Source organism: Mytilus edulis, chromosome 14, assembly GCF_963676685.1.
Source record: "Mytilus edulis chromosome 14, xbMytEdul2.2, whole genome shotgun sequence".
NCBI lineage: Eukaryota > Metazoa > Mollusca > Bivalvia > Mytilida > Mytilidae > Mytilus > Mytilus edulis.
The window spans coordinates 19,539,652-19,566,208 of record NC_092357.1 but is presented as its reverse complement, the minus strand read 5'-3'; the positions used below and the strand labels follow the sequence as shown (position 1 = coordinate 19,566,208).

Below are 26,557 nucleotides of genomic sequence, written 5' to 3'. Positions count from 1 at the left end.
ATTTTCTTAATTTTTCTTATTTTAGCATTTTTTTTACTTTATTTTTTTTTTTAAATCAAAAAGATACCAAAAATTTCATTTTCATCATTTTTCACACCAAAATAGTACTAGACTTGCATATAGGTAGTTTATTCATTAGTGTTGTTTTCCTCTGGTGATGGATAATTGAAAACGGTCAGAAAATGGCTTTTCTCAAATTTTCTCAATTTTCCCTTTTTTGGCATTTTTTTACCTTATTTTTTGAAAAAAATCAAAAAGATACCAAAAATTTTATTTCCATTATTTTTTACACCAACATAGTTCTAAACTTCCATATAGGTAGTTTAGTCATAAGGGCTGTTTTTCTCCAATGATGGTTCATTGAAAACGGTTAGAAACTGGCATTTCTCAATTTTCCTTATTTTAGCATTTTTTTATCTTATTTTTTGAAAAAAATCAAAAAGATACCAAAAATTTTATTTTCATTATTTTTTACACCAACATAGTTCTAAACTTCCATATAGGTAGTTTAGTCATAAGGGCTGTTTTTCTCCAATGATGGTTCATTGAAAATGGTTAGAAACTGGCATTTCTCAATTTTCCTTATTTTAGCATTTTTTTAACTTATTTTTTGAAAAAAATCAAAAAGATACCAAAAATTTTATTTTCATTATTTTTTACACCAACATAGTACTAGACTTCCATATAGGTAGTTTTGTCATAAGTATTGTTTTTCTCCGATGACGGATAATTGAAAACAGTAAGAAACTGACTTTTTCCCCATACATTTCAATGGAAAATAGCGGTTTGAGCCCTTATATTAAATTTCATTAAAAAAATGTCAAATTCACAAAAAATTGAAAAAAAAAAATTATATATTCCCAGTCAGTATGTTATACTGAAAGGGAAAAATATAAGTTTGACCAAATTAATTTTTTTTAGTTGAACAGTCCTGCCTGGTTTTCTCTGGCATTGCCTCTTTAAAATACAACGTGCTGTCTTATGTTGCTTACATGTATGATGGAGAAAACGAAAAACGTACGTTAGAAATACCGTTGTGTTTCAATATGATATCTAGGCTATGCATAAATAATGCGAATAAATATAAATTTAATACCATCATCTCAAATGTCGTAATTTTTTCTCTAAATTTTAAGCCCACTACCTTTATTATCATGCAGGACTAAATTGATTTAGTCATAAGTGCATAATGTAAGTACTTTCAATTCCAATGCTTCAACATACACGAATTAAGTATGCATTTCTGTAACTATAGAAAATGCAACTTAACTTTCCTTAGGAACTTCCTTTGCGGCTAAAACTGTGACACTTTTACTTTGAATTTTCGTGAAAAAAATATCCAAGAACGCAAAGTTGTAGCATTACTATTTTATTCAAAGGTCAAAACATAACGCTGTGCAGCATATTTTCAATATGTATATGCCATGAACTTGTCAGAGTTTAAACTTATACTAAAATTATGTACAACCCCTACCTCAATTTTTGCTTACTTCATAATGAATTTTTCACCTCAAAAGTATCTTTGTATACCGGTAACAGTCCCAAGATATGTCTCTTTGAGATGAAACATAGAGATCATGTCTGGGAACCAGTATGTGAATAAATCAAGTTATCTATGAATATTATATATCTCCCCAGGCGTGGTTTGAGAAACAGCTGTATTTACAAAGAGCAATTAAATTTGCAATTACTGTCGAATCGTTGTTACTTGTGGAGTACCAATTATCGCGGGGAAAGGTGACCCATAAGTACTTATGATCATCGAAAGACAGTTTCATATAGTCTTTTATACAAATTAGGCAAGACATAAAATACATTATACACAAAAATACAATCTTTCCTCGATCACCTTGAATAGGTACCAACGAAAATTGACGAATCAACAGTACAAGCTGAAATTAAGTATTGTCTGCATGTATCGTGGTATGATACCCAGAAGTATTGTCTTGTGTCGTTGTATAAACGTGCATCTCTTTCCTTTTTGGATCCAAATCGTCATAATCTTTGCCTTGTGTCGTGGTATAAACATGCATCTCCTTTCTATTTGGATCCAGATCGTCATAATCTTTTTCATGTGTCGTGGTATACACATGCATCTCCTTTCTATTTGGATCCAAATCGTCATAATCTTTGGATTGGGTTGTGGTATACACATGCATCTCCTTTCTATTTGGATCCAAATCGTCATAATCTTTGTATTGTGTCGTGGTATAAACATGCATCCCCTTTCTATTTGGATCCAGATCGTCATAATCTTTTTCGTGTGTTGTGGTATACACATGCATTTCCTTTCTATTTGGATCCAAATCGTCATAATCTTTGGATTGGGTCATGGTATAAACATGCATCTCCTTTCTATTTGGATCCAGATCGTCATAATCTTTTTCATGTGTCGTGGTATAAACATGCATCTCCTTTCTACTTGGATCCAAATCGTCATAATCTTTGGCTTGGGTCGTGGTATAAACACGCTTACGCATCTCCATTCTATTTGGATCCACATCGTCATAATCATTGTCTTTGGTCGTGGTATAAACACGCATCTCCTTTCTATTTGGATCCAGATCGTCATAATCTTTTTCATGTGTCGTGGTATAAACATGAATCTCCTTTCTACTTGGATCCAAATCGTCATAATCTTTGGCTTGGGTCGTGGTATAAACACGCTTACGCATCTCCATTCTATTTGGATCCACATCGTCATAATCTTTGTCTTGGGTCGTGGCATGCACATGTATCTCTTTTCTTGTTGGATTCAAATCGTCATCATCGTTGCCTAGTGTCATGTTATAAACATGCGTGTTCGAATCTTTCCTACAAAATCAAATAAGTGAGAAGATGTACATGTACTACAATCTTTTTGAATAATGGTTTGGACTGTGTTATGCTCTATTATTGATTGGTATGTGTATGTTAAACGAACACAAAGGTTATTAGTCATACCTTGATCATGGACATGCTCGGTCTGGAACTTTCGAAAAATAAAAAATTGAAATTAAGAGTAACGAAAGATACCAGAGGGACATTCAAACTCAAACTTGTACGTCGAAAATAAACAGACAACGCCATGGCTAAAATAGAGAAACACCAATAGACGAACAATTAAAGTACACAAAACACAATAGAACACTAAAGACTGAACAACATTATGAACATGAACCGCTTCTCTTACGCGCGTATCTCTTCATAACTTTGATCCTGAGATATATTGATCTCAAGTTTATTTACATCACTGTATCGGAGATCAGGTTATTTAGGGGTTGGCTTCCTTCAGTTTTTAGTTTTCTATGTTGTGTGTATAATGGTGTTATTTGCCTTCTCGTCGTTCTTCGTCTTTTTGCCATGGTGTTGCCTGATTATCAACGATTTGTGCGTTTGGTATTATTTGATGCAACTGTCATACAATTGAGACGTTTAGCCAGCTATAAAACCGGGTTCGATCCCACCATTCTCTACATAAGACAATGCCTGTGTTAAGTCAGGACTATGCCAGTTGTTATCATGCATGCGTTTGAGTGTTTGTAGGAACTTTTCGTTTTTAATTTTTCTAGGAGTTCAGTATTTTTTTAATTTACTTTTTGCCTCTTTTAAACATATACCGACACGTTCGATCTAAACAAGTTTTTATTACATTAAAACTTACCTGTCGTGTTTCGAATGTTTAGGATTACCTGAAACAAAATTGTATACCTGTATTACCATTTTCTTTTTTAGAAATAGTGGTAATCTTGGTTTCTCATATGCGTTTTACATTTTCCTTGGAGTTCTTTTTTTTTTTTGTTATATGAACATTATGATTAGCATAACAAATATGTTTTCCTCGGGTAATCTAGACATTGAAAAAAATTAAAACAACACATTATGCTTTTCATGCTTCCGAGGCGCTTACCTGGATTTATCGTAATCGGGAACGCTCAAAGCAGAATATTTGAAAGCACATGATGTTTACGAACCGAAACAGTTTACCAGCTATATATAATAAAAAAAAAGAACATAAAATAAATAGTTTGTCTTTATATACAGACATATATTTATTGTAGTAGACTGTATATTGCCCTTCCAATGTAATTTTGTTATTTTTGTCGTTGATAATATCTCATTCTCGTATATTTTATAACACCCCTTTGTATTCATTAATATAACCTCTCACCTGAGTACTTTGTATTTTTCACATTTCTGCACTTAAAAATCAGAACTCTACAATTGAAAAATTTACAACTTCTGTATAAGTCTCATCAAATACGTTTTTCATTTATTTTCGCTTATTTTTATATATATCAAGACTATTTATTTGGATGGCGGTGGACGGGTGTATGCATGATTAGTATTCCTGCTTTGAAAAAGGTGAAACTATGATAACACAAATGAGTTGTAGATTATTTAAACAAATATCTATTGTAACCTATTGTGCATGTTTAAGAATATTATCTAGCGTACAGGCAATGCCGTCATGTTCTGGATAACCATTATTGAATATAAACACCATTTATATGTTAAATCGAGTAGTCACATGCACAGTCCCGTGATCTTATCTCGATTATGATCTCACCGAGTAAAATATATCAATAAATTAAAAGTTACAATACTTAGCACAACGGGTAACGCTAGTAGAATAAGAACCCTTTTTTTTCACAACCGGTGCATGTGAGGTTTCTGTTGACCACTCTTTGTATTATGTTCAGGGTTTCTTTACTTTCGATGCTTTTCGATTCCTTTTATGAATGTTTTTTCCTTCGCAGATTAATTGTGTTTAGAACTCTTTTTTCATTTCTTACCTTTTTGTGTATTTAAAAACATTAGATCAAAGAAAGACATTTTCTCGGCAATTGTATACTTCTGTATGTTTCGGAAGGGCAATGTAAAAGTCGCGAAAATAAAGTGAAAAGAAAAATTGTTACTACACTAGAGGTACATTTTTGTTCTCCCACCAAACCTGTGCATTGCTCTTGCGCATAAAAATATTTCGTTGCGCTATAAGCAATATTTTATATGCACCAACACTGAAACCTTTCATTTGCGCCAATATTACAGGAACATTTTAAATAGTATAAAAGAAAACTTTTAATTTTTTTTTAATATAAAAGCAGTTTTTGTTTGCATAATTAAACATATTCCTCAGAAATCAGTCATCATAAAACCACAAGAGTTATGTTAAAACTTTGTTTAAACACAGTTCTGTTATAAATTAAGTGGTCATAAAACTCAAACCGCACTTCTAAGCACTTTACGCTAGAGTAAAGTTATAAAGTCTGGTCTGTCACAAAACTTCTTAGCGACGGTCCTGATGTAAAATTGCATTACATGGTAAATATTCTTGGAAAGTTTCATTTAATTCTAAACTGGCGTTTAGGATGCCTATTGCAGTTTGAAGATAATCCCTTAAAAATCATTTAGATGAAGAAATTGAATCCTGGGTGTAAAATTTCATCCGTTCACTACGTTGTCATGCAAATGTAACCTTCAGAAAATAAATTCTGTCAAGTTTGATGCAAAAAGGGACTAAAAATGGCACGGACACGGGAGGACTGAAAGGTAAACATCTGCAATACTCAATATCATCTTCAGAAATTGGTGTGTGTTGAGAAAAGGGGACAGTAGATGGGTGGTATAGCAGCAAAATGATTGACATACTTACATAAGAACTAAAACCAAACAAATGAATCCAGTACTTCCAATGGCAATTATAATTATCACATTTTGTTGAATCAGCGATTGAGAAAGGACTGAAATGATTTGAATAAAGTATAAAATTGGAAACAAAGTCGGCTTGAATTTGATAAATTGTTTCTTTTTAACACTTACACACATGTGTATTCCAATAAATATTAAGATTTGAAGTAGATTAAGTATGAAATTGGAAACCGAGTCGGCATGCCATTTTATAATTCACTTTTATATTGCAAATACATACATATTTACGACCGGTAATTACTAAGATCATCGAACGAGCTAAAAGATGATTTAGGATTTTGGCAACCTTTTTATTGTACATTCTGTGGTTTTAAGTCAATAATTTTGGAAATTGTAGGCGATCCGTATTCATCCAAATTACCCCCACCCCAACTTCAAAAAAATAAATAAATAAAAACTGGCTCTCAAAAATCTGAACATCGTGTGAAAACATTTGTGAAATTTCACTAAACTGTTTGGTGTGTTAATTATTTTGCATATTTCGGTAAAATTACCTTTAAAACCGACAAACACTGATAGCGTATAATATTAATGCTAGAAATATGTATAATTGGAACTTTAGAAATTAATCACAAATGCATTTAAGGATTTCTTTTCGACACATTTGTTCGACTTAACCTGCTAGTAATTATCAACACAAATTATAACATATGCATGTATAAGTTTTCCACACTTCTAAAAACTTACAAGGAAATGTTTTACTTCCGCATTGCTAATATTTTGTATTCAATATCAGATTTTTATTTAGTTTATTTGATCATTACCTGAAACGTTTTCCTTATTTGTTGTGGTGTCACATTTCTCTGTTGAAGTCCCGAAATTCAGACGATCAGCGCTACCAGCTCTACATGTAACGGGGAGTTTAACATCACATGATTCAACTAAAGGTATCATTTTCGAGCCACTTTCAATGAAGGCCGCCACACAGAAGTCATTGTCAAAAGCTGAAATACAGTGAAAAATTTAAGTAAAGTGTGTATATAGATATAAGTGGTAAGAGTGCTAATGAGACAACTCTCCATATGTTTGAAAAATCTTTCAGTAATAAAATCATGTGTTTTTTTTAATCTATATCGTGAAGGAATTTATACAGTAAAGTCGTCCTCATATCTCTACTTACGTTTAGTAAGTGGTGAAACAGAGAACAAAACTTCATAAAAAAAAGACATTGTGGTAACTCTCCAATTGTAAACTTTTCATTTTTATGTAACAATATTTCAGCAACGCCTGAATACATGGTATATAGAGTATATATCTCCTAATTCATACGATATGTCAGAGCTTGCATAATGATTTCCTAAATGGAGGTTGCTGCTAATAAGGACGCTATAAAACCAAGAGTTCCGAGTAATGAAGTTGAAATTATCTTTTCAAAAAAAAATACGATCGCCATCAGGAATCGGTTGACCGTTATAGAATATCTGTCACATAGGCTCCATAATCTTTCAGTGAATATGACCCATTGAATTAGACTTATCGCCCGGTTTATACCTAGAAGATCAACACGACATGTGCCAAATTTGATGAAGGATTTGCTTATCCTTCTAGAGCACCTTAAATCATCCCATTTAAATGTTGCTCAGTAATTATTTTTCTATGTACTGCTGTTTGTGTGTTAGTTGTTTTATATGTTTTCCCATGTCATTGTCAGTTTGTTTTGAATTAGGAATTTGAATATCCCTGTGGTATCGTTCGCCTCCTTTTTGTAATATACTTGAAATTTATCTATTGTATGGTCTACTGCTACAATATTGCTGTTAAAGACAATTTCGATACTATGTTAACAATTTAAAACAAAAGATTAATTTGGCATCGAATGGTATATATTTAGCCAATACTAAATCGAACTGTTTCAGTATGTATATAGATACATAAACAAATGTATAGCTCCTATATCTGTTTTTCTTTAAAGGGTATACAATATTTTAAGCATTAATTATCAACTTCCCATAATATGTGATATGAATCGTCATATAAACATAAATAAACTCATCATAGATACCAGGACTCAATTTTGTATATTCGCCAGACGCGCGTTTCGTCTTGAACTTGAAAAGCATTGAGGACCAAAATTCCTAAAAGTTTTGTTAAATACAGCTAAAGTAATCTATGCCTGAGGTAGAAAAGCAAGTGTCCGGACGACGACGACGACGACGTGATACCAATATACGGTTGTATAAAAAAATTGGAGGAAGGATCCTGTTTGTAAACAGTTACATAAACCAATTAAGAGGTTTTTTTTTAAATAGTCCTAAGTAATACACGTTTTCTATAAATTGGACATATTTTATATCATATCTATTTAATATTTACCTTGTACAGGTGAATCACGAACTGCAGACACCCAGTATGTACCATCTTTTACGTTTAGTAAGCTTCCATTAATTACATCCTCTACAGAACTCATCAAACTTTCTTGTGCAAGGCAAAATTGCACAGATTCGTCGAAATTTACTTTCTTGGTAGGATAGACAGTTAAAGTTCCATTGTCTGTCAAAAATTTAATTAGGACTATTAAAATCTATGAAAATATTGACGATTCCCTGCATAATCTGAAATTAAAGTCATCCAAACTCATATAAATGATGGAATAAAAAAATCGGAGAAAAGCCCAGTACCATAGGCAAAGCTAAGCATGACAAAATGGCAAACTTTTTTTAACTCTACAAAACACTGCAAAGAAAACTAAATTTTGATCAATACGTACGCCACTAAAGACCGTTGATGATCATATGTGTTCTGGAAGGTGTGCATGTACGCATTTTGTGATCGCGCGTACAGATAGGTAAAATGAGTACCCAGCAATCAAATTGTAAATACCCTCAAGGATCTACCTAGATTTCGGGACAAAAGTTTGTCGCTCCATGCTTTTTCCATGTTTTGGATTTTGACTAAGCTCTGAATTGATCTGACATTTTGTGTTTGCGTTATTTTAACAAATTATTTTCTACAATAGAAATTAGTTCAGAAATATTTTTTAAATGCATATAACTTGTTGTGTTGAATAGATGTGAATTTTACTGCAAAATCTTCAATCTCAATCTTTACAATTCAGTTTTGATTTTCTATGTTTATACTAGTTTTAAAATGACTCAATTAAAAGATCGATCAGAAATTGTTCGGCATTTACTATTATTTATACAATAATTTAAGCAATCATGGATCTAAAAATAAAATGGTTCATTTGGCAGACGAAAAAAGGGAATATTAGCGATTATCTGTTTTAGTAAAACTCTGAAGGAGATAACGGATAATGAATGAAAATCTTATGGAATACAGGTACTCATATGCAAGTCATCATAAATAAGTGCTGATTGATGACCACCAATTATTATTACAAACAAAAATGGCAGCAAATAAGGAATTTTACCTGAAATTAAACACTTTAAAGTTCCTTCTAAGGCTGGTAATGGTACATATGTGTCATTTGGAGAATATAATGTATGCCGCTTCGTACATGTAGTTTCTCTTATTGGATCCATTCATTTTTGGTACTGCACCCCATTCATGTGTAGTCAGTTTTTGAGGAAAATATTTGTAATTGTTTACAGTAGTTATTTCTCAGGTAAATAGGTTTTACCTATCGATTTTGTTACATGTATCCGTAATAACATATAAAATTTGAATATGAAAAAATATTATGGAACGATTGCCAAGTGGTACAAGGAACCGCCATGACGTAGAATTTTCAAAGTAGCCAAGAAGCATAACTTTAGAATAGCGAAAGTGAACATATCAATATCTAGTTTATCCTCCATTTTATAATGATATTTTTAAAAGTATTGGTAGATCAGTTATGAAATTATTGCACAGAAACAGTTCGAGATAACCGATAACCTGCCTGACCGACCGACCAACATTTAGTACCTTATATTGATACACGATAATACTTGACATATTGTTTTGAAAGAACTTACAAAACTAGCTGTTAACTCGTACTAACGGTGTCTAACATGATCTGAAAAATTGTGTGATGAGATTGATAATAATTTTCACTCACTTGAACATAATATTGCTACCTTCTTTGAACATGCCATACTTCTAAATATTGGCTGGTTATATGTTAAGATGACTACTACACATTCTAAAAAAAAATCAATAAAAAACCGCATTTATTAGTCCTATAATCATTGTTTCTGTCATATATCTAACGTTGAACAACTATTTTCTTTGCTTTTTTTATTTTTCCCATGTATAATAGTAAGAATCTAATATGTCACTTAATTTTGTACCTTTGTCCTGCCTTCTCTTAATGTATCTAATGCAGTTGTTTTTATTTCAATTTTTTTTTATTTGCTATTCCGTGTTTTTGTTTTTACGGGTTTTTTTCCTCTTATAGTTGATGTCTTTCACTCGGTTTCAGTTTGTAACCCTAATTTATTAAGGAAATGTAAACAGCGATTTCCTACTGTTGCCTTTAACTATGGCTTCTCGTCTCTGTTTTTGTTTTATATTTCGTGTTGATACAATAGCTTTCATCATATTACAGCCTTCATTGTATATACCAAAATATAATAGAAGGTAATTTTTGGAGTGAGTTAAATAATATAGGCGACATATAAATAATCAAAGAATGCATGCAACTGCAGTCAAACAGTATACACGATAATTATGAAGGGGGTTGGCCTGGGTTATTCTAAAATTTTCTTTTTTAGCCCACCTACGAGAGTAGAGGGGCATTATGTTTTCTGGTCTGTGCATTCGTTCGTCCGTTCGTTCGTCCGTCTGACCCGCTTCAGGTTAAAGTTTTTGGTAAAGTTTAAGTCAAATCAACTTCAAACTTAGTACACATGTTACCTATGATATGATCTTTCTAATTTTAATGCCAAATTTCACGGTCCACTGAACATAGAAAATTATAGTGCGAGTGGGGCATCCGTGTACTAGGGACACATTCTTGTTTTTCTAATATTTAAACCATTAATGAAAAGGTAGGGGTCCATGTATCACCTGACAAAACTGATTGAATTTCACCGTTTCTTTTCATGTTGATGGTATATGCATAACAAGGTTTAATTCCTTGGGACAGCCTTAGAAATGGTCGAAAATACTTGAAAACACATATCATTGTGTAATATTTTTGCACAGTTTAGATGCGTAGTGGAAACATATGATCTAATACATTTGAACTGTCATAGTTAATTAACGGCATGACTTGTGAATGGAATGGGTCTATCGTTTTTATAGGAATTAAAGATTAAAGAAAAATATGGTTATATGTCAACATAACAGCATTCAAACAAAAGAACAAAAAACAAACTGTTAAAAAACAGATCTGGAAACCGTGAAGGTGATCGGTCACTCAAATTTAAACGTGTGTATAATTTACGCTAATTCTTTGTGTACGGAATAATAATTATGTTCTTCAGAGTCAATCTTTTAAGTTAGTGTTTATCTCTTTTTTCTCAAATCATTTAAAACATAGTAAAATTTGATCATCAATCCTTTGATCTAAAAACAAGGTGTATATAGCCTTCGGAATGTATAGATATTGAGCATTGCAACGAATTAATTTGAATGTGTATGGCGCTAAAATGTCTACAAGCATATAATATCGGATTATCGCCAAAAATATAACTACATATCGAAGCATACATGTAAAATATAGTACATCAATAGGTGGTACACAAACGGTGTTATATTACTGTCTTTATCAAATTAACCTCTGTGTTATAACTTGCTAAGTTTGAACGCCTGTAAAAAGTAAAATCACAAAAATACTGAACTTAGAGGGAAATCTAATCGGAAAGTCCATAATCACATGGCAAAATCAAATAACAAAACTCATCAAAAACGAATGGACAAGAACTGGCATATTCCTGACTTGGTACAGGCATTTTCAAATGTAGAAAATGGTGGATTAAACCTGGTTTTATAGCGCTAACCCTCTCACTTTGATGACAGTCTCACCAAATTCCGTTATATTTACAATGATGCCTGAACTAAACAGACGTAATAATTAAAATAGTCAAAATATGGGTACAGCAGTCATCGTCGTTTAACAATTTTAAAAGGAACAATTTAACAGAACACAAAAACATAAATCTACAAACACATTCATTCATTAGCGTGTCTGACGTCAGAAAATCTTATACGTCACATATATTTGTCGTTCAATGTATATAAAAACAATTTTAAAATTTCACATTGCCAATGTTAGCATACAGGGTTAAAAAATCAAAAGTATGTAAGAATTGGTTTCAGAAATGACCGAGATTTAAAATAGTTCAAAAGTTGTATAGAATTTATAAAAATCCACAAATAGTTCATTCCACTACGCGATTGAATAATTTTGACGTTTGTGGTTCAACGTATTTTGTAATTTATATCAGAAATATATCATAATGACATAAAATAGAACAATATCATACTGACTGGATCTTTTAAAGTACAGAGTCACGTTTGAGGAACCAAAGAAACACAAAAAGTCGCATATACAAAACACACCAGCAAAAAATGAAAGATAATACATCAGATATATGTACATTGTACTCCTCTCAAACAATTGTTTTAAGATATTAAAGGTCTTCGTATACTTAATTAAAAGTACTCCAAATTATCAAAGATTTTACAATTGTACAGTATGAAGTCATCTCTATGCATTTATGATATAGTAATATTTTGTAATTCCTATCATGATTTCCAAATGGTGAAGTTGAAATCAGCCCTTCGTAAATTTTACGGACAACATCACGAGTTGGTTGCCGTTATAGAATAACCGTCTCTCAGATGATATCGGATATCTTCCTTATGTCGTAACTACAATCTACAATCCCCTTCCCTTTTCACGAATGTGACCTACCGAATAAGACTATTTACCGGATTTGTAATATAAGCAACATAACGGGTGCCACGAGTGGAACAGGATCTGCTTACCCTTCCGGAGCACCTGCATTCACCCAGATTTTGGCGGGGTCTATGTTGTGTCTTGTGTACTATTATTTGTCTGTTTTACATGTTTGAGCCATGGCGTTGTCAATTTATTTTCGATCTATGAGTTTGATTGTCCCTCTTGCATCTTTCTTCCCTGTTTTGTAACCACTATGTTTATTTTCATTATGGATGTTAACATATCAAAATGTTCGTGTTCGTGTTCGTGTTGCTTATTCTTCAGTTTTCTATGTTGTGTCATGTGTACTATTGTTTGTCTGTTAGTCTTTTTCATTTTTAGCCATGGCGTTGTCAATTTATTTTCGATTTATGAGTTTGACTGTCCCTCAGGTATCTTTCGTCCCTCTTTTGTAAACTACTTTTGCCTTTTATTAACCTCGTACTAATCTTTGGGCGTTTGACTGTCTTTCGCCCCTCCTTTAAGTAATAGTTGTTTTGCATCTGCAAGATCACCATAGAAGCTGTCATACTGTGAATGTCAAGGTATTTTGTTTAATTTCATTTACCTTGGCTCGAAATAGATAAGGAGGAATTAAACCTGCTTTTTTATCAATATTTGTATCAATTTGAGTTCATACTCACCTTGTAATGATGTGTATGCTATACCACGAATTGCAGACACCCAGTATGTTCCATCTGTTACGTTGGTTAAGTTTCCATTAATTACGTTCACTACAGAACTGATCAATTCGTCTTGCATTCGACAAAATTTCACAGTTTGTTCCCAATCTTCTGCCTTGGACGGATATGATTTTAAAGTTCCATTGTCTGTCAAAAGATCCAACATAATAATTAAGTGTCTGTCTGGTCTGTATTTTACTTGAAAATAAAGAGAAAATTCTTGAAAGAATGTTTAACCTCCTGGTATTGTCATGTACATGTTCCATCTAGATTGTCTATGACTAAGTATGTTACTCTTTGGCTTGTAAATATACGAATTTTCCTTTCGTACCTTTTGTTTCTTTTCTTTTTTCATTTTTGCGCGCTCTATGGGACTTAATGTTGTCGATGTTTGACAGTCTAATTCAAAATTCTTATGAAAACAGGGCGATCAAAGGCTTTAAAGACCATGAATTTGGTTAACGATTCCGTTCAGTCAATATGATATTTACGTTTACATAAATTTGCCTATATTCACATCATTAAAAAGTAATTAAAGAAATGATTGGGACAGTACTATTTCTGTATGCTTTTCATATATTCAATATAACTAGATAAGATTATTAATGTTCAAATATCATCATCAAATTTAGAAGATAATATCAAGATAACGAACTTATACTGAGTAAATTATATTAACTCCCAAATGAGCGACCATGGATACATCAACCTGATAAAAGAGGGACGGAAGATACCAAAGGGATAGTCAAACTCATAAATCTAAAACAAACTGACAACGCCATGGCTAAAAATGAAAAAGACAAACAGAAAAACAATAGTACACATGACACAACATAGAAAACTAAAGAATAAACAACACGAACCCCTCCAAAAACTAGGGGTGATCTCAGGTGCTCCGGAAGAGTAAGCAGATCCTGCTCCACATGTGGCACCCGTCGTGTTGCTTATGTGATTACAAATCCGGTAAATAGTCTAATTCGGTAGGTCACATTCATGAAAGGGAAGGGGATTGTAGTTACGACGTAAGGAACATATCCAATATCATTTGTGAAATGGCTATTCCATAACGATCAACCAACTCGTGATGGCGTCCGTAAAATTTACGAAGGGATGATTTCAACTTCACCATTTGGAACTCTTGGTTTAATAGCTTCCTTGTAAGCAGCAACCCTCTATCAAGAAAATCATGATAGGAAATGCAAGCACGGGAATATCGTATCAATTGGGAGATATATACCCCGTATGCAGGTGCTGCTGGAATGTTGCTACTTAGAAATGGAAAGTTCACAATTGGAAAGCTGAAATCATCTCTTTTGTCGTAAAGTTTTGTTTTCAACCGACCCTCATTGTCAATTTCTAGATGATAAGCGTCTCATGCTATGCCTGTAGCACCTGTCAAGTTAATCCACTCAAATGTTACAATACAAATATTTTGTAAAGTTACGGATGCGACCACTGTTCTGGAATCTTAAGATCTGAATTAACTAATGTAATCAAAGATACCACTTTTAACAGTTTTTTACGCCAAACGCTCATTTAGTCAATAAAAGACTAATCAGCTTCGCTCGATTTAAAAAATAATAAAAAGGCCATATAAGTACGAAGTTGAAGAGCATTGAGTATCCCGAAGTCCAAAAGGTTTTCTAAGATATAGCTACGGTCTATCTATTCCAGGTGTAGAAATGCCTTACATTTTCGAAACAGATTTGTGAACAATTAATCTATTGTGATGACCATATCAATGAAAATTCATATCAGCACCGAAGTGCTGACTACTGACAAAGGCTGGTGATGTCCTCGCGAAGAAGCCCTCCACTAACAGTTGCATCGACATAGTGGTTGTACATGAACCCATCAGAAATACCAGGATTGAGAATTAAAGAGCATTAGGGAACAAAAATTCCGAAAACTTTTGCCCAATATAGATTAGGTTATCTATTTCTGTGGTAATGGTATGTGGCCGTATCAATGATAATTCATGCCAACACAAACAGACTGTGATACCATCGGGTAGGAGACATCCACCAGCAGTCGCATCAACGCAATAGTTGACAATAAACTCATCATAGATACCTGAATTTAAGTTGCGTACGTTAAACGCTAGTTTCTTCTTGAAAAGGCTCACCAGTGACTCTCAATTCAAATATGTTGAGAAAAAAAACAACATTTAAACTGCCAATTGGAAGAGCATCGAGAATTTGCAATTCCCAAAGGTTTTGCCAAATATACCGATATATATAGTTTTGGGTTAACTATAAACATATTAACGATAGTTCTTGACAACACAACAGTGTTTGCTACTTGGCTGGTGATAACTGCTGAACAATTCGGTATATATCTTGATTATGCATAAATAAATAATGATATTTTGATTTTTTTATTGAAATGTTGTTATTCATCACAAAAAAAATATTCACTCACTTGAGCACAATATTGATGCGTTGTTCCAACATTCCATACTACTAAATGTTGTCTGGTTGTCATTTATATGGACTATTCCACATTCACCAGTGTCATTTTTCGAAATCATATCCAGATCTAGATAACATTGATGAAATTTGTACAATATTACGCTATTCTTTTGTCATTGTGTATTTCCCATAATAGCAATATCCAGCATTGGAGATTAACAATTATATTTTACTTAATCATGCTATTGCGACATGTCTTATTTACAGTTTATTTGGGGTTTTTTTAAACAAATATTTGGGAACAAATATATTTTGGAAACAAATATTTTTACAAAAACTATTTTTTATTTTATATGTTTTATTTGTAGTACCATATAATAAATGAAGTGAAACCATATAATATATACGCTATTTTTTTTCAGTAACTATTGAGCCTTTTTGTCATTTAATCCACACTGAACTTAACTATTTTCAATCTGAAGTTAAATGTAAATTTCCAAACTTGAGTCATGGTAGTATTTTCAACTTTAACAATTCTGCTTTTTAGATTTCCAAAGACATAACCTGCGTACGTAAGGCTAACAAAAATGTGAACACCATATGATATCGCAGTTTACCAAAACAAATGTCGGTTATATGAACTATTCTACCACAACCACTGCTTCGTGTACAATTGAATTTATTTTTTTGGTAATACCGCAGTCCTACTAGGCCACGATCGCACTACGATCTGTGAAAAAAAATGAACATTTTGATTTTGATCGTGTAGATATCACGGTCGTGGTGAAGTGTTCAAGATCGTGATGAGCGTGGCCACGGTCGTGGTGAAGTGTTCAAGATCGTGATGAGCCTGGCCAACTTTGAACATGTTCAAAATAATCGGTGGCGAAATCAGGTCGTAGAAGAAGCGTACTGAGAGTGCACTAAGATCGTAGTAAGATCGCAAAGGTCGCTGTATCATCGTAGCGTGATTCTATTCGGTGAGACTATGCTGCGATCTCACAGCGACGTCATAACGACCTCACTACGACTATCACGTTCTCACCGCGACCCAACTACGCTTCCACTACGACTATACCACGCTGTTCACGACCATAGTACGATTCTAGCACGCCCTTGCCGTCCACATCACGCTCTTCTTACGACCTGACTACGTTCATACTACGACCATCATTCTCATAGTCATTTTCACATAAAATATAGTAAATGTCTCTAGTTTTTGTTTGTCTGTATGTAATTAAAACTTCTTGTCCCTTTTCTCTAACGGCTCTACCATGGTTCTTGTTTTTATATAGATTAGGCCGTTGGTTTTCCCGTTTGAACGGTTTGTCACTAGTGATTTTTGGAGCCATTTTTGCCAAGGCTCCGTGTTGAAGGCCGTACCTTAGCCTATTATGGTTTACTTATATAAATTGTTTCTTGGATGGAGAGTTGTCTCATTGGCACTCATACCACAACTTCCTATATCTACGGCACATCTGTGTCATCTCTGCTATCGTTCACTGAACTATCGTTATTTGAGCTTTATGGACCAGCAATAGTATTCGTTACTATCAGAGCTCCCTCTGCCTCTACATCAACCCCTACCATCACGTCCACATGTTATAGTAGATTTTGCGTCATGGCTGTATTGTTTCCGAATAATCTACGTATTAATCAGAAATATAAGGAATATGGAACTGTATTGATATGGAACACGATGTTGACGTTATTGCTGAGTACGTAGTAAGATCGCGGTATGGTCGTGATAAGAGCGTGCTATAATTGCAGTAGAAGCGTGGTAAGATCATGTTGCAATCAAATAACTCGTGGTATGGTCGTACTGAGAACGTGATGATCGTAGGAAGATCTTGATAAGCGTAGTGAGGTCGCAGAATAAGCGCGGTGAGAACGTGGTATAATCGTAGCGAGATTGTCGTAGAAGCGTAATGAGGACGTAATAGCATCGTGAAAGCAACGGAAATTTAGGTTTTCATGCCGCTCATACCGCGACCTCACCATGATCTGATTTATTTTAGATCGAGGTGAGCGTGGTGCGATCGTGGTCTAGTGGGACTGGGGCTTTAATGAATAAAATAATAAAAAATCAAAGATACTAAATGTGTGTTTGGCGATCAATGTATGCGGAAAACAACATTTCACTTAACTGCACCTACTTTTTATCTCATAAATTACAGTAACATTATCCTGATCTCCACAAATGAAGTTCTGATTATCACCGCATACTGTGATAGTAGTGTTGTTACATGGAATTATTTCTATATCACCAGTATAATAACATAAACATTTATATCGCTGAAACCCAATATAATTGTGCCCAATTTCAGTCATTTGGCAATGTTCGAAACATTTAAAAATGTCTGGTTCCGTACTGAAATTCTTTTGAATGAAATCTTTTTGTAGTGGAATAAACGTATAATATTTAATTCTTCCACATCCTGAAATAAAATAAATTAAAAACAAATATTGATAAAAGACTTGCTACCACCATGTAATTATCGAGGAATATGCATATAATGCATATGAATACGTTTTTTATAATCAATAACAAACTTGCTTACATGAAAGAATCCTTAAGAATATTGACAATTATAGATAACCTTCAATACTGAATATTACTTTAAGATGTTTGTCTATGATAAATGTATGGTTGTGTTAGTGAACACACTTTATCGCTGATAGTCCGCCATTACTGGACATTTTAAAGGTTTTGTACAATTTTTACGTCATAATAGAAAATATCTGACGCCACAATGGAAAAGTGAATGTTGTATGTATGACATCACAAATTCAACCAGCGCAGATTCTCGGGTCAAGCGGTAATGTGTGTTGGTTGTTAATATGTAAAAGCACTATAACCATTTCAGAAACTCTGATGTTTCTTAACGTCTTATTTAAAAACAATATATTTAGGTACAACGTGCAGTATTATTTATGCTTGTGTGATATCTAAAAAAAAGAAGAAAGAGATAGAGATCTTTATGACGTAGGTACTTACCATCTAAAATTTGGCTTTTTGTTCATTTTCAAATGTTATTAAATAGTGTTCACCACTTTTGTCAATGTTATTACGAAAATATTGAAAAACAAATTACAGATATTCCTACTAATTTATCTTTTATTCCATTTTTATTGTCTATTTATATGAGCTGATTAACAAAATACAAAAAACCAATAAGAAGACGTGAGACAACCAATATTAAATTATTTATAGTTATATGACACAAAGTGACACCTTATAGTGAACAATCTCGTGAAGCAAAGATGAGCACCCACAGGGTTTCGAATTAAACTTCGCTGTTGAATTTGAAGAATTAACAAACGAAATTATTCATATATTAAATATTAATTAAACTATCAGCGCTTATCTTATAATGTATATTCGCCCCACGTATCAAAAGCATTGTTATTCATTGATTGGGTCTCGAATACCAATACAATTATTTCATTCAATCCGGTTTCTGATCCTTGATATAAAATTTCTTTTTCATTCCATAAGTTGTTATCAATTCAAAATTTCATTTTAGCAAAACATACAAAAGCAACGATACGAGAGACATTATTTTTATAATGCGAATCTGTTGATTCCAAGTAGAGTAAAGAACAATTAAGTCATTTATCACTAGAATGTACAAATATATATGTTTTATTCAAATTTACAGTTCTCAAATTAATGTTATATTCATGATTAAAAGAGATGTGGAATATACATGAATGAGACATATATACTAAGCAAATGAAATATACAATATATTTTTTGTTTTTGTGTGTATTTAGCACAACACCTGTTTCCCTCACAAACTTTCAGGGTTTCCAACAATACAAACGATCATCAAGTTTACGACATTTTGGAACAGACAGATAGCACATTACTTCTATTAAAATTACAAAGTTTAGAAAAAATAAAAAAAAATATAGTTTTTGTTTCTCAATGCTCTTCATCTTCGTACTTTATTTAGCATTTTTAACATTTTTTTGTTCGAGCGTCACTGACGAGTCTTTTGTAGACAAAACGCGCGTCTGGCGTGAATATAAATTTTCAATCCTGGTATCTATGTTGAGTTTATTTACAGTTAAGTGCATACTTCTATTAATTCGACACTATTCAATCTTACCTTTATATTCTATCCAAGGTGAATAGATTGCATATGTACCTATCCATGCCAATATAGGTGGACTAGTACAGGTTCCAGTCAAAACAACTTCCTTTCTTGATAGACCAGTTGTATTACATGTCCCAGCAAGATCATCCTGCGTACCTGATACTGTCTGGTTCGACAAGTAAATAGTAATTGTATCTAAATATAGAAACAATAACAATACAAAGTTAAGAAAAGAAATCAACAACAAACATATGCAATCCAGTTTTTCAAATTTTGAGAATTAGAATTTGTTAATATTTGTTTGTTCTTTAAATTTAGCCAGATATAACACAACCAAATGTGTTTATTTGTCCCCTCTATAACTATTTACAATAAAAAAAAATCATGTGATTTTTAAGGAAATTGTCTAGCTTATTAAAGATTGTTCTTTCTTTTTTTTTAAATCACAAAAAAGATACGTAATGGCAACTAGCCAAAAAATTAATTAACTACAATAAATCAAGTATTTATGTGTTTAATAATCTTCCTCTTTATAGAAATCTTTATCTTACCTCCTACACATTTCTAGAACATTATTTGTTAAAGGAAACGCTTGGAGACCTGTATATTGCATAAATGGATACCTGAAGTAATCTCTCGTATAGGTTTAGTAGTCGGGGCTAAATTTAAAACACATTAAGTAGTGGTGTAACAGCCCTTAATAAAAACTACACGGTGTTGAGGAAAAATCTGTAGAAGTTTCAATAGACGATGAACTTGATGACGAAAGATTGAAATAAATTCATAAAACACATTTTAGTCTAACAATTTTTTATTGATGGCACTTTATTTTTATAAAGACCAAAGTAAGTAGGCTCTTAATGCTGCAGTATTGAAACTTGATCACTTATAAAGGTCACTAGTCTAAAACAATATGGTCGGTAAGATTAATTCGTTACATAGTGTGTTAGTGACCTAATACGATGTATAAGGGTCAGTAAATTCCATTTAACCTTACCCAATATGGAAGTAACTAATCCCATACATAGGTGAACTACCATCAAATTTGGTGTTTCTATAGACTATTTTGGAAACTTTAGGCTACATGGTTCCTAAAGCTTGTATATGTTGTACAAAGGACGAAAAAATATGAAAATGTGCTCGGTTAACTTCTAGTGATGGTTATTTTCTTAAAATGCAATGAAACATTATGTGAAAGGATTACACCTATATTTTATTAATTCATTAGCACACTATTAGACATGTTACGAAAAGGTATATTCACGAGGATGAGGTTGACAAATTAGACTTTAAATGTGGGGTCTGTGTCAAAACACAAAAGAGATTACCTGTATATACATTGCATTGAATATTATTTTAAAATTTCAGTGTTCCTTTGGAGACAATTTTATTTTAAATAATCCGTATGGAACGAATATTCAATAACATGTTTAACATAAAAAATATAAGAAATAGATATTAATTAACTCCATTATATTTTTTTAAGAAACTCTAAATTAATTTAAAAAAACGGAAAGAGGGGGGGGGGGGGGGGGTCATGTAAACGTGGTTGATACGGAGACAAAGGGTACATACGTGTGTGAGTTCTTCGACGAGCCCTTAATAGACCTTGAAAATAATTTTAAGTATTATTATCTGTTTTATACATACTCGTGAATATATATGTGACGCTAATTTTTATATAGTTATGAAAAGCAAACAAAGGAGTGTATTTATTATGATCCAATTGTTTGCCACCTAAATTTTATCTAACAGGGTCTGTTTTGAAACAACTTAACACGTATTTTTTTTACAATTTCAACTTGAAACATGTTGCATTATAGTTTTAGAAAATTTACTCCCATTCATATAGCTTCTACGGCATGATTTTTTTTCTTTAGTTCCTTCCAAGTTTGTCTGAACTAAAACATTTTCAGCTCAACTTGTATTTTCTTCCTATGGGGTTTGTGATTGCTTGATTGTTGGTTGATTAACTTCCAGTGGCAAATGTTTCATGCATGTTCAGGACGATAAGAAGTGTGTGTTAAATATGACTCACTATTCACCGGTTGAACATCCCTGCAGTGTTTCAAACGCATTGCATAATGCCTTTGCATTTACACCTTAACACCACCTTCTGCAAATATTTTGTATTCTATAAATTCCTGAAACGTTTTGCGGAAATTTGCCAATCGTTTCATAAGAAAATGACAAAAGGAAAATGAACACCGATGACTGATTGGGTTTCTCCTCTATTTTAGGTACCAATAAATGCTATGGGTTTCTCTATAATTTTTTATCACGTTTTGTTTTATTAAATCTGTTGGATGTGTACCTTTTAATGCTCTACGGAGGTACCAGTTTTTTTCAGGGGGCTAGGATTAAATTTGAAAAGGGCAGGACTTGACAAAAGAAAGGCAGGGTGACAACTTATGTAAAAAAAAAAGACCGAATAGAGCGATAAATAAAAAGGCAGGAAAGATATAACAAACATGTTTAACATCCTGCAATACTTTTCATGTGCCTGTTCTAAGCCAGTGGCCTGTAGTTCAGAGATTGTCTAATCTATTGCCTCTAATTGGAGCAGGTTTTGAGTCTGCCTTATAGTGTGTCCGACATACACCCGACACTCTGATTTATCGTTCTATTCGGTCCTACCTTTTTTTCTTTTTTTTCCCTAGAATTTTGTCATCTTTGCGGATAGAATTTATCCACGTTACTCCTTACAGACGTCATCAATTTAGAGCAACCACGAGCAAAAGGAGAAAATGTAAAAAAAAAAAAATGAATTTGCGTATATCAGCGTGTCGGGTATGTGTCGAACACACTATAAGGCGCTTTGATTCTGCCAAAGAGTCATTGGAAGTTTATGGAGACACCCGAGAGAGAATAAACCAGACTGTAGAGCTTTGAGCGGGATTAGTGTTGCGACAGATTGATTTTTTTCGGGAACTGTAATAAAACAACAACACTAAAATCTAACTGGCTTTATATACTATTTACATATTACCAATCTGGATTAAACTTGTATAACTATCAGCCACCTTTTTTTCCTGCCCATCCTATCCTACAGGCGTACACCTTTCTCGGCTTAAAATAGCCAACAATGATATCACAAAAAGCAATTGGCATATTATACGATGTTACATTATGATGTTCTCGATTAAATTTACCAAGACGCACAGGATTTACATTTTACCTGTATAAATCTATAATCAATGTTTTGACATCGTCCCCACATTTGCAGAATATACCTTTTCGTAATATGTCTATTTAGATAATAATAAATGTTATATTGGAAAGCTATAACTTCATAATCATACGTATCAGGGTGATATTAAGTCTGATTGTTTGAACACACTTCGTGTCAATATAATGGAATTTGATGCGACGGTCAAACAAGTGAGAGGTTTAGCTAACTTTAAAACCAGGTTTAATCCACTTTTTTCTCATAAGAAAATGCCTCTTCCAAGTCAGGAATATGACAGTTGTTATTCATTCGTTTGATGTGTTTGAGCATTTGAATTTGCCATTTGATTGAGGACTTTCCTTTTTAAATTTTCCTCGGAGTTCCGTATTTTTGTGATTTTACTTTTTATACATGTTTAACAGTCTGGACACAGCAGTATGGACCTATGAATATCTTTTTACGGAGAAATCTAATTAAATTATAACATTTGTTTATTTCGCTTAAGTAAAAAAACTTGGCGAATGAACTAAAATAAGGTCACGTGATACGACTTTTTGGCTAATCTATAGACGATGCACAAATATATTTTTGTTTCTCAATGAAAATAATAAATGATTATAATGTAAGTTGACTACTTATATTTGTATTTTAAACATACCCGTATCACACATGTACATATACACTGATAATGATCCAGTGAAAAATATAATATACGCATGTATTCCATCCATGTTCGAACACAGAGAAGAGGAAGACTTTGACCAGAGATTGACTCTGAGATTTTGCTGTCGGAATTTGAATCAAGTATTGAGGTATTATAAACGTATAAAACGAGTGGTAAAGTTCCGAACTGATGGTGAATTATAAGATAATTTATTATGAATCAACTTATATGACTAGCGGATAACTTATTATGTAAAGTTACGTTCCGGATGTTAAAAGGATGTTGTATCCCTGTTTAGACTGTAGCTTTTTAATAACGAAAACTCGTTTAAAGTTTAAATTGATGTAATTATCATAGCTTTATTTTTTGTTTACATTTATTGATTCAGATAAAACAATGCAACCAATAAAAACACAGCACTAGGACAAGGAGATTAGAACTATTTCATATAGTCCCATTTAAACATTGTATAAACCTCACTCGACGTAATGATATAAAAAAGAAGATGTAATATGATTGTCAATGAAATAGCTCTCAACAAGAGACCAACTAACGTCGACATTATCGACTATAGGTCACTGTACGCCTTTCAAAATTGAACAAAGACCATACCGCATAGTCAGCAATTAAAGGCCCTGTAATGACAAGTGTTATATCAAACGAGAAAACTAACGAAAATATTTATGAACAAAAATTGAACGAAAAGCAAAATATATAAAACCGATCAACGAACGACAACCACTGAATTACAGGCTTCTAACTTAGGACAGGCACATGCATACAGAATGTAACGGATTTAAACATGTTAGCGGGACCCCAACCCTACACTAACTTGGAATAGTGGTGTAACAATTCAACATTAGAAAGAACTATACAAATCAGTTGAAAAAGGCTTAACTGATTAGAAGGATACAAATAGACAAATATCAAAAAGAGAGAGTGGATGGGGTCGGTTAGTTGTATATCCCAGCAACAAATATACACTTAGTTCCGATCTGAGATTTCTCACAGTCGCTGACAGCTAGTTCAAAGCCATTAACAACTAATACAAAAGATAATACATGTAAGACTAAATTATAATTCAATACACATCCAACATCCAATGGATTCAGGATAAAGACGTCATAAACCGTCAGAGATAAAACGTGACCTTGTGCTATGTCAAGATACAGGTATTGACAGATTGCAGATCAATGCATGTTTATATGTCTTTCACAAGCAAATAAGTCCAACTGTAAGGGCATACACTACAGTCACTGAGGGGCACACATTCTAATGCATTCACAAAGCACGAGTAACACTCTGCAGTAAATATAAAAAAGAAGATATGGTATAATTCTAATGAGACAACTCTCCAAAAGAGACCAAATGCTACAGAAATTAACAACTATAGGTCAGCGTACGACCTCCAACAATGATCAAACTGATGATACTACTAGTTGAAAGGTATCATGATTATAATTTAGTACACCAGACGTGCGTTTCGTCTACATAAGACTCATCAGTTACGCTCATATCAAAATATATATGAAGCCAAACAAGTACAAAGTTGCAGAGCATTGAGGATCCAAAATTCCAAAAAGTTGTACCAAATACGATTAAGTTATATCATTGATGCTTAACCTAACAAAAATACACATCTTACGGAAAAAAAGCGATTTCAAAAATAAGAAACCTGTCAGAATGTTTTTCCAGTATCTGAATCAAAAAAAATAATATGTATTTTTATCTTTATCTTAGAAATGACATAATTGAGAGTGAGATTTGGAATTGTGTCAAAAGATCTTCGACTAAAGATCAGAAATCAGCTCAAGGCTACCAGTGGGTCTTTAACACAACGAGAAAATACAGCAAACGATGGATAATGTATTTACTTTATCTCTCTATCGCATTTGTTTATATGTCGACTTTAATAACCAGACGGATGAATTGTTTAAAATGTTTTTGAAATACATTGTATTTGCATGTTAATAAATTGTTATCAATAATATTGTATTTTAGGAGAAGAAAATCTTAAAGTCTCAACTATCCTTTTTGCGACATTTTTGCCAATTAGTTTTATATAATCTGTCATGCAGTAGTCGAATGACTGATCCAAAAACTGTTCCATGTACATGTTACCACTTATCCATGTTAAACATTGTTAAACTGCTAAACAAAAATAAAGTCATATTGTTCGTAGCACTTGAGTGCAACAGAAATATTAAATAGACAAACGAACGGACAAATACTCGCTACTATTTTGCGGTACATATACTTTTAACCCGCTAACACCTACTTTGCTTTTTTTTTTATACTTCTATTACATATAGTTTAAAAAGCCACTTTTGAAAGAATTTAATATCCTTGCTATTCTTGCATTGATTTTGAAAAAGGGTGAAAATGTTAAATTTATCATTAAAATTTTGAGAAAATAATATCCCGCTAAACTCTGCAGTTGATATATCTCAAACCCAACGACACACCCCTTTCTTGTTTGCTCTTTTAATTCAGGTTTTCATATGGCCATCGATTCATAAAAATCTTGTTAAAAGTTTGTTGTTTTGAAACAGAGTAGTGAACATCCTTTAGTCAATAAGTTCACTCGTCATGCTTTTTTTAATTTTTGACAGATATTCGAAATCCTCTGGTTTTATCCATGTTATGCCATTAAAAAAAATTGCCCATTAACCCCTACTTTTCTGTCGCTTATTTTATCAAATATAGTTTAAAATGTCATCTTTGAAACTCTTATAGAATCCTTGTTATTGTTTTCATCGTTTTTGAAAGACAAAAGGTGTCAATGTTTAATATATGAAAAGTCTTCAGAGAATTATTTCCCGCCTAATTTTCAACGGCTTATGTCTGGAAAACAAGCACACCCTAATTTTTTGTTTGGCTTTTTTCGTTTCTTTCTTTTTATGCTATCAATATACAATAGTCTTTCTAAAAGCTTGTTATTTTAAATTAGAGTAGCAAACATCCTTAATACATGTAATAAGATGAATGCAATATTGTCCCAAACCAT

At 32.8% G+C, this 26,557-nt stretch overlaps 1 protein-coding gene across 1 annotated transcript; it reads right to left on the bottom strand.

Moving 5' to 3' along the window:
* Positions 1-1,372: 1,372 nt before the first annotated feature.
* LOC139503673 (uncharacterized) lies at positions 1,373-23,824 on the bottom strand. The gene is made up of 12 exons (XM_071293493.1): positions 23,545-23,824; positions 19,730-19,912; positions 17,771-18,052; positions 15,625-15,741; positions 13,165-13,350; positions 9,692-9,775; positions 8,005-8,181; positions 6,456-6,635; positions 5,636-5,723; positions 4,151-4,197; positions 3,644-3,671; positions 1,373-2,814 (listed from the first exon to the last, which is right to left on the bottom strand). The coding sequence occupies exons 1-12, from the start codon at positions 23,615-23,617 to the stop codon at positions 1,899-1,901; spliced, it is 2,361 nt and encodes a 786-aa protein (XP_071149594.1). The 5' UTR covers positions 23,618-23,824; the 3' UTR covers positions 1,373-1,898.
* Between the last annotated feature and the right edge of the window lie 2,733 nt (positions 23,825-26,557).

Coding starts and splice junctions, on each gene's coding strand:
- LOC139503673 (XM_071293493.1), bottom strand. CDS start 23,617: ATGGATGGAATACATGCGTATATTATATTTTTCACTGGATCATTATCA. Junction 3,672..4,150: donor GAAAAATACAAAGTACTCAG/GTGAGAGGTTAT, acceptor ATTTTGTTTCAG/GTAATCCTAAACATTCGAAA. Junction 2,815..3,643: donor AAACATTCGAAACACGACAG/GTAAGTTTTAAT, acceptor TTGATTTTGTAG/GAAAGATTCGAACACGCATG.